General features: G+C 37.6%; 1 protein-coding gene across 1 annotated transcript; it reads left to right on the top strand.

Moving 5' to 3' along the window:
- The first annotated feature begins 229 nt into the window (after positions 1-229).
- On the top strand, positions 230-8,741 carry LOC110727285. Its single transcript, XM_021906852.1, has 3 exons — positions 230-436; positions 8,034-8,081; positions 8,179-8,741. Exons 1-3 carry the CDS (start codon positions 230-232, stop codon positions 8,494-8,496), a joined length of 573 nt encoding a protein of 190 aa, XP_021762544.1. The 3' UTR covers positions 8,497-8,741.
- Positions 8,742-9,909: the final 1,168 nt, after the last annotated feature.

The raw sequence follows: 9,909 nt of genomic DNA, 5'->3' as shown, positions 1-9,909 counted from the left end.
TCCGTATGAAGCTCTCTATAGGAGGAAGTGTTGTAGTTCCACTTATTGGAGCGATATTAGTAACTTTCTAGTTTTGGGGCCGGAATTGATTCTGGATACCGTGGAGCAGGTCAAGGTGATCTGAGCTAAGTTAAAAGATGCTCAAGATAGACAAAGGTCTTATGCTGATCTTCGGAGAAGACCTTTCCCTTATGAGGTTGGGGATAAGGTGTTGTTAAAGGTGTCTCCGATGAAGGGAGTGATGCACTTTGGTCAAAAGGGAAAGCTTAAACCGAAGAATGTTGGTTCTTATGAGGTGCTTGAAAGGGTCGGTGAGGTTGCATACCGAGTAGCCTTGCCTCTGGAGTTGTCAAAGGTTCATGACGTGTTTTATGCGTCGCAATTGCGAAGGTATCGTAGTGATCCTTCTCATGTGATCCGAGTTGAATCGGTCGAGGTAGAACCGAACTTGACTTTTGAGGAGCGACCCGTGTAGATTCTCGATTGTCAGGACCAGATTTTGCATTGAAAGGCGGTACCGTTGGTGAAAGTTTTGTGGAGGAGTCAGAAGTATGAAGAAGCTGCTTGGGAAACCGAGAAGTCTATGAGACTCAAGTACCCCGAGTTGTTCAACTCTAGTCCCTAGCATTAGTTATTCTCAATTCTCGTTCTTTCGTCTTTCTGTAATCGTTTGAACGGTTTTCGTATTTGTTAAATTTCGAGGACGAAATTTTTATGAGGGGTGATTGTAATGCCCCTAAATATCGTGCCAAAAAATTTCGTTTCTATTTACCTTTAATTCTATATTTTACTATTAATCATTTCATTATCTTAAGTTTATTATAATTTATATTTCAATATTTAAATTTTTATTGTTAACCTAATTTCAATTTCAATTTCAATTTCTTAAACAATCGACTTCTTTCTCTTGCCTCGTTTTGGACCGAATTGTTATTGTTTAAACTTTTAGGTGTGCTTAGGCCTTATGTTAGGCGAGTGGGAGCTGTAATAGGGCCTAATAAGCTTTCTTTCTAAGCTAATAACCTAAACCTAAGTGAGCCCAAAGAGGGGTCATGTTACATTAGTTATTGAGACTTGATTTAAAGGGATTAAGGGAGCCCATTTTCCTCTCATCTCACACGGCTGGTAGAGGGATTAAAAGACTGATTATCTAACCTAAGTAACCTCCCATCTACTCCTCATTACACCCCCTTAATGATGCCTTAACACTAGCCCTTCCTTTCCCCTTTCTCATGTACAAAAGGCTTCACAAAACAACGATCTTCATTCCTTTCATACGCTGCACAAAACTCATCTCTCTTCCTCAAAATTTTCGTAACCTTCAGAGGTTTAATCAAGGGTAAATGAAGGCTCTTTTCGCTGCTTAATTCATCAACAAAATCGTGGTAAAATATCTCCATTAAAGCAAGGGAATCAAGGAGAAACAAAGCTTGTTTGGGTGTGTGGTTTTCGTGGGTTTCAAAGGGGATTTTTGTGGGTCTTCTACTCCTTTTCCTAAGTCTTTAACCAAGTCACGCTTCAAAGGTAGCTAGTACAATCCCTTAGATTAGGAATTCTAATGTTTAGGATTAAATTATAGGATTGAATTCATGTTAAGGTTAGGGTTAGTTTCAATTTTCGTATGTAGTGATTACGTCAATTTTTCGAATGGGTTTTACCTTATTTTCTGTGTGTAAAACACGAATTTCATGCCTAGATTTTCTTACTATCAATCCCTAATTGTTTTATGATGCCTACATGATTTTGGGGCTTACAAAAATGTTGTACGTGACTGTTATGTGCGTGTAAGACTGCGGTTTTTTGTAGTGATCTGGTCGTGACTAAGCCCTAATCTCAATGATTTTATTTTATATTATTGTAGAGGATTGTTTTACGATCGATTTGATAAATTATGGGTAAATTGCGAAGGTGTTTAAGGCCACCAAATTACTGAGTTTGTGGGTCAATGTAGTGCTGCCAGTGCTGTTTTGGCCGTGTGAGTAGTAGTAGTTTAGGGCATATTAAACTCTTATTTTTGTGGTTATTTGAATATATACATTCTAGATTATCATGTTAGGATTATTTATGAGTTTATACCATAGTGAAATTCCATGTTTATAGGCAAATTCTATCTTTTATATTAGCATGTATTTTGATTCACTAATTTGTCATGGCAGCTTGTGTATCTTGTGTTCTTGGGCCTTAAATTAATTATTTTGCATGATTTACTTGACTAATTTGAATTAGTGTCATGTTTGGATATTCCCTAAATTGATTTGGCATGATTTTGTGTAATTTTGGATAGATTAAAGTGCCTAAATCAGTGCAACATAGATGCTGCCCCTAATCTGCTAAGCGTGTGAAAGATGGTGATTCTCAGTTAGGTGTTGCTTGATTTCTAAGCCCAAATGCATGCTTATTATAGCCTATTATGTTTTTAGAGTGTGTACTATATTGGGCTAAACTTAGTTTCATGTTTAAGATGGGTTTTGGGAGTGATTTGTGTGACTGGTGCTGCAAGAATCGAACTTGGGGCTGCTGCATTTCTATTTTTGTTTAACCATGTTAAGTCATGAATTTTGAGTGTATAAGGGTTTTATATGATGCCTATTGAGTATATGTAGGTGCTCTAATTTTTATTTTGCATTTGAAGCTTGTTTGGATTGTTTTTTATGATGTTATTTGAGCTTGTATGATGCTGTCCATATTAGTTGTGCTATGAATTGTTAGTATAGGATTTTGGTTTAATTAAACGAATTTATGAAATTTTTGAGGTAAATGTCGTATATTAGTTGAAATTATATTTTAACGAGGTGATGTATGAATATTTTAGGTATTATAAACCCCTAAGGTGAAATATTTGGATGTGTGATTGAATTTAGGTGAGTTGTAATTGTGTTGTCGACGTTGTAATGTTTTAGAGAAGAATAACACTGTCTTTAGCATTAGTTCGCCAAGGGTTGTGAATGCAGTTAATTGTTGAGTTCCGATAATTAATTTTAGGTGTGAACTAAGGCGATACCTTTTGTGGTTTATTAAGTTGAAATGTGTTTTGAAATGGAGTTTCAATTGAATTTAAGAAATATGACTTTCTTATGCTGTTTGAAATGAGTGTAAGACCATTTTGGGCTTCTCTGCAGATTTCTGAGTGAAATATATTATATTAAGTATTTTAATTGATTTTGAATTGTGTGTGGGGCCATAGTCGGGTGTGAGGCCGAGTTGCTTCCCGATGGTTGATGAACATGCTAACTACCTTGATTGCGAGTCTTAGGTAGCTCAACCTGGGTTAATTGTTGTCGTCTAGGGGTATGTAAGACCTTATGGGCATCTACCCATAAACGGGATTTGGCCAATCTTAGATACGATCTTCTGCGAGATGACCGGGGGTTCTACCTAACAAACCTTAGGAAGTGGATTACGAGACCACTAACGTTCCCTCCTTGCCAAATCTGTTGTTTGAATGATTTTTGAACAGTTTATGAAATTATATGAATATATATATATATTTTCAAAGTTATATGAAATTTCACTTTAGTTTGGTTTATTTGATTTTGTTTTCAAAGTTTATTTCATGATTTGTATGGTTAAGTGTAAGTGATTTCTTACTTGTAATTTAATTTCTAAACTTTATTATTTCTTATTTGAGGGAGAACTACTAGTTGCTCCTCACTGATTGAGGAATTTTTTGTGGTTGTTTCAAATGCAGAGTGATGTTGGGATATGTCTCGTTGGGCCGGGTTTGAGTGGGCCTTAGGCCACCTTAAGCTGGACTTTTGAATGTTTTGGTTTGGTTTGGCTTGTTTGAATTGTTTGCATGGTTTCTCTTAACTTAGTTTGGCTTGAATACGTTTTGAGATTTTCCGATAAGGGTTGTTCTGCCCTTGGCTTCTTGTAACTTCAAGTTGTATCTATCTTTTGTTTGTGTAGTCATGTTCTTCTTTCTAAAGCTTCAACTATCACTTTTAGACCCGTTTAGGTTTAATTAAACTAAAATGCAATGTCTATGCTCTAATTAGATCACATAGACTTAAGTTGACTTTCGATAGTGACGAAGTGACCTCCATGACGACGTATTTCCGCTAACACCAATAGTTGTATAAGGACAGGGCGTTACAGTTTTGTAACACCCTAACCCCAAACAAATTAGGGAGGGGCCTATTGTCACGAAATGCGCATCAAGGGCTAACAACTGTCCTCACAGACCAACACAAGTCCTTTCAGCGCATTTTGTCGCCACTCATGCGCATCCTGGGAAAACTTTCCAGGAGTTCTCCCATCCTAAGACTACTCCCAGCCAAGCACACTTAACTGAGAAGTATCTTAGCATATGAGCTCCCTAAAAGAAAGATGCATCTTGTTTGTATGAAAAGTAAATTATATCCTTTTAAAGAAATCATGAGGGGTATTACATACACCCCCACTTGGGAACGACACTGCCCTCGTTGCGCCTGGAACCCTGGGGACCCCTAGTATTACACCTAATGACAACTGGGTAGCCAAAGTGTTACATCCAGTTTGGATAAGGCCATATAGCCCCATAATTCTTCCCCGCTAGGCGATTGACATAGGATTAATTATCCATGATCAGCCCGCGATCACAGGGTTGCTCTGATACATTTGGAACACCCCGACCCTAAACAAATTAGGGAAGGGCTTATTGTCACGAAATGCGCATCAAGGGCCAACAACTGTCCTCACAGACCAACACAAGTTCTTCCTCTTAGCGAATTTTTCCATGGTGAATGACAATCCAATCTTGGAAAAGTTGCCAAGGAAAGTGACAATCCAATCTCCGAAAATTTGTCAAGGATATGATGAATGTATGACAATCCAATCTTGAAAATTTTTTCCAAAGGAGATGACTTGTGACAATCCATTTTTGGAAAAATTGCCAAATGAAGAAGGTGTGTGACAATCCACTCCTGGAAACGTTGTCAGTTGAGGTGGCAATCCAATCTTAGAAATATTGCCGGATGATAAAGATGCGCCAGAGCTCTGCAAAAATTCAAATTTTGCCAAAGGACCTTGATAGTTGGTTGGCTTGAGGTTGACTCAAGGCTTGGTGTACTCGACTCATTGTGTGACTCAATGTACTTAGATCGACTCGATGTGTGCAAACTCAACTCGACTTGATATGACTTGACTCATTGTGTATGATTCGTGTGCATAGACTCAATGTGCGTAGACTCAACTCAATGTGACTCGAAAACGCAGAAAAAGCAAAATATTTCTGTCATTTTTGTGGAGGGTACCGACTTTCTCCCGAAAAGAAAGACTTAAAATGAAAAGAGGTAAAGTGTTGGTGAAAATAGAAGTTTTAAACTTTCTCAAAATGAAAAGAATGAATCAACCGATGGTGTATGTTGAGTGAGCTTAATCAAGTTTATGTATTAATCGTTATATTTCATGGTGCAAGGATTGTAGCATCCTAGGCTATCTCAATTGATGATTCGATAATGAAAGTATTTTGGTAACTTAGGCGCGGAGGCTAAGTACCTCATACTTTGTGATGCGATGATGATTATGATAATGAGTGATTCTAAGATGAAAAGGCATGCTTCAAAGTTGTATCAAGATTTCATGACAAAGGTTTCTAAGGGAAGGATTATCTGGCTACGTATTTGTGATGTGTGTGAGAGTGACACTAAGGTTAGGCTACAAAGCCTAAGGGTATGGAAATTTTTTTGAGAAGAGCCAAATGATGGTGACTCTTAGGCTGGGTAGGCTAATGAATTAGGGATCAAGCGCCCAAGTCTAGCTCTAAATGGATAGGGGTGAGCATTGGAGATCCCTTGATATGATCATGAATGAATGTGATAAATTATTACAGCTTCACCCCAATGTGAGGTTGCCTACGTATCCATTAGGAATTAGGCCAAACATAGCTATAGCCGAACCTCGCACAAGTGCGTGTACACCTTAAAGAGGTCTTTCAAGAGCTGTGACGGGGTTAGGCTAAAGGTTGAATAAGAAGGGATAAAGGTTCAAGACCCAAAGTAAGCCCTCAAGGTGTGTAACCTTACATTTGAATATTGGTATTTGTATGCTTGAGGTTTCTCACTTTTGAATTTGTTTCTTTTATATCTGCCTTTGTTCTTGAATCTTCTTTGGATAAGTGTGGGCAATCTCGATCATGTGGTCTATCACTCAATTGGAATTTATGTTTCTTAGGCACGGTGCCAAGCACTCAATAAGAGACGCAATCTGAGACGTGTTCATATCAAAGACATTGGAACACTTGCCCTTTTATACACTTTTATTATTTTTAAACTTTTGAAATTTTGGAACAATCACTCAAGCTTTTGCTTTGAAAATTGTATAAGTTGTACACCATCCCGTCTCAAGGTTAGGTAGATTTGGGTTGAAAAATGAAAGGTTATTCGTTAGACGAGGCTCAAAGTGGTTTATCAAGAAAGGATTGTATCTTGGAAAGGGTGAAGGTGATATGATGTGGCTACAAGGGGTGCCTCAAATCATGGGTATACCTTGTGTTTAGTTCAACATGAATTTTATTTTATTTTATTTTATGTTTTTTTTTTATTTATTTTTTAAAGCAATGCGATGATCATATGTAAGGAAAGAAATACTAATTTTATTCAATATGGAAAGGGTAAAAACAAACTCATGAACTAAATCTAAGGAAAATGATAAAGGGTGCCTATGCTAGACTTATTAAGGGAACACTAGTAGAAAAAATGAATTAGGCACCGCACCTTTCGCACCGGTTCTTGAAAACCGGTGGCAAAAGAAATGGGCGGGATAAGCTAAATGACTTTTCGCACTGGTTCCTATTAAACCGGTGCGAATTACAAACGAAAAAATAAATAAATAAATAAGGGAGAAAAATGATTTGCCACCGGTTCTAACCAAAACCGGTGCGAAATGTTAAAAAAAAAACCGGTTTAAGGCTTTCTTTCTTCTTCTTTCTTTTTTCCCCTGCTTTCCCTCTTCGTTCTGCTCTTCTCTTTCCCTCTCATTTTCGCATCTCCTGCTTTTCCTCCCAGCTTTCCCTCTCCGTTTTCGCATCTCCCTCTCGTTTTCGCATCTCCTTCTGCACTCCATTGAAGCAGCTCGCTCTCTCTCCATTGAATTGGTTTACGCGCTTTCTCACTCCATTGAAGCAGCACCTCTATTGAACCAGCTCTGGCCTCCATTGAACTCACTTCGAGGTAAGATTTTTCTTGTGGCTGTGCGAACTTATTGATTACCTTTCGCAATCTAGGGCTTGTCGTTGATTTTCTGTTCAATTTAGTAATTTTAGGGTTGTGGTAATATAGGGTTATTCATTGAAGCGCGCACGGCTACACCTCCACCCTAACGGCCTCCTTGTCACAGCTACACCTCCACCGATTCCGAGCTTTCTCACCTCCATTGAACCAGCTTTGAGGTAAGATGATGGTTTTACCTTTAGTTTGCCTGATGAACCATGATAATCTCTAATAAAAAGGACTATAATGGACGGACTTGAATTTTCTTTACCTAAACTCCTTAAACTTGGTTGAAATGCTCTCTCTCCCCTGAATTTTTTGAATTGGTGTTCTTGTATGATTTTTATGGGGTTTTGAATTTTAATTTGATAATTTCTGTTCTGGAACCACATTACATGAACCGATTTTGGATTTTCGGAAAAAGTTGTTGTGATGCTTGAAATTGTGATGGTTTATGTTTGTTTTTCATTATAAATGATTAAATAATTTAATTGATGGGAAGATGGTATAATTAGAACGATTATTGTTAAGAGATATCGTAGACTAATGTTATATAGTATACTAGTATATGTATATATGAGGGGTTATCACAAATGCACAATGTGACAATTATATATATATTCGAATGAAGTATAACATTGGGTGAATCCAATTATTTAGATTAGGGGCTTGTAACTTTTATAAGGACTACCATGCACTTGCTAATTTGTTATTGAAGAAATAAATATGTAGTGCAAAATAGGATGGTCTTCCATAAACGGGGTTACATAATTTGCTAATTTCTTAAACTGATTCCTTTATATGGTTATTACTGCAAAATAGGGTTGACTGTTACTCTATTAGGTTCATATTGTTTTGTGGTATGCTACCAAGCAAAGGAGAGTTTATCAGGTTTATTTTCATTAATATACTTCGTACAAAGTATATTTTTTTGTAATGACACACCGGATAAACTCTTGACCCTTTCTCTTGTAGCTGCAAATTGCAGCAAGCTGTCAATGGAATTAGCCAGATTTCTTTTAGTGTCGACGAAAGTGTGACACCCAAGAAGCCTACCTCTCTGCCAGAGGTAGCAAAGCAACGTGAATTGAGTGGCACTCTAGAAGCTGAGGCAGACTCAAAGATCAAAAAGGGACTGTCATATGCCAAGTGCAAGGAACTCAGTGGAAATAACATTTTTGGCCCACCTCAGGAAAATCTTCCTCGATCATTGGCTGTTGCACGTTCATTGGAGTCAAAAGAAAAGGACATGGGTGAGCCAGCACCAAGAAATCTTTTCTATTTTCTGGCTATACTAAGTTTTTAAGAGAGCGACTCAATCTTTTCTATTTTCTGGCTATACTAAGTTGGTTTCCCCCTTATGTTGTTCTGTTTGTGTGGTCAGCAATTCGGGATCACTTGTTTAAATATAACCTTTATTTTGCATTGTCTTGAGCTTGCTATCTGTGTTTGGAGGACAATGATTGTAGAAAGGTAGGCTCTAGAGGACCGTAACAGAAAACAGTTGAATATGAAATTTATATGCGTGTTAATTGAATTGCTTGATTAGTGACTGCTATACTGATAAACTTGACAAAGTTTTTTCAAAGGATAAAAGTTTTGTAGCTGTAAGAAGTATTGTCATCCATTTTAGTATTTGACAAGTTTTCTTGCAAACCTGATCATTAACATAATCTCTTTTTGTAGCCTGCTGGAGGACAGAGTAATATTATGTTTGAGGATTCCGTGATGTACTTTTTGAGTATTATTTCGATCGTCAGATTTTGCATCACTTCTGATTCTTTTCTATAGCTGTCTATATTCTCAACATTATATTCATTACAGCTGTCTATATTCTCAACATTTCTCATACAAAGGCGGTCTACAGTCAAACTCCGTATGAAGCATGGAAAGGTAACAAGCTCACGGATGTATAGCTTATGCTTTGGTTGATTCTCAACTTAGAAAAAAACTTGAGGATAAATCTGTAAAATGCATCTTTGTCAGATATAGTACTCAATCCAAAGCCTATAAGTTATATAATCCTGTGAGTGGCAAAATGTTGATCAGCAGGGATGTTGTATTCAATGAAGATGCTAGTTAGAACTTCAACTCTGATGGTGTACATTCTGATTTCTCTTTGGCAAATAATGATGAACATGTTGCTGACAACACTCCTGTAGAGGAGTTCCCTGAAAGTTCTCAATCCCACACACCATCAACAAGGAGTAATGGTGCAACTACTCCTGTAAGTGGTGGATCTTCACTTGTGAGCCCAGCATCATCAAGTTCTTCCAGTGAGACACCTTCCAAAAAATTCAAATCACTGCAAGAAATTTATGAATCATGCTCCTTTGTGTTGTATGTGACCGAGCCCACATGTTTTGAAGAAGCAAATGAGATTGAAGAATGGCAAGCTACAATGAAGGAGGAAATAAGAGCAATTGAGCGCAACCGCACTTGGGAAATGGTTGATTTACCAAGAGGCAAGAAACCCATTAGTCTGAAGTGGTTTTTCAAGATCAAGCGTCATGCTGATGGAAGTATACAGAAGTTTATAGCTAGGCTCGTGGCAAAAGGTTACGCTCAACATCAAGGTATTGACTTTGATGAAACTTTCTCACCCGTTGCTCGTTTTGAAACGGTGATAATTCTTTTATGTCTAGCTTCTAAACTAAATCTTCCTGTCTATCACTTTGATGTGAGGTCTGCTTTTTTAAATGGGGAGCTAGAGGAGGAA

Source organism: Chenopodium quinoa, unplaced genomic scaffold, assembly GCF_001683475.1.
Source record: "Chenopodium quinoa cultivar QQ74 unplaced genomic scaffold, ASM168347v1, whole genome shotgun sequence".
In the NCBI taxonomy this organism is placed as follows: domain Eukaryota; kingdom Viridiplantae; phylum Streptophyta; class Magnoliopsida; order Caryophyllales; family Amaranthaceae; genus Chenopodium; species Chenopodium quinoa.
The sequence above is the reverse complement of the archived record's forward strand: the minus strand, read 5'-3'. Positions and strand labels throughout refer to the sequence as shown.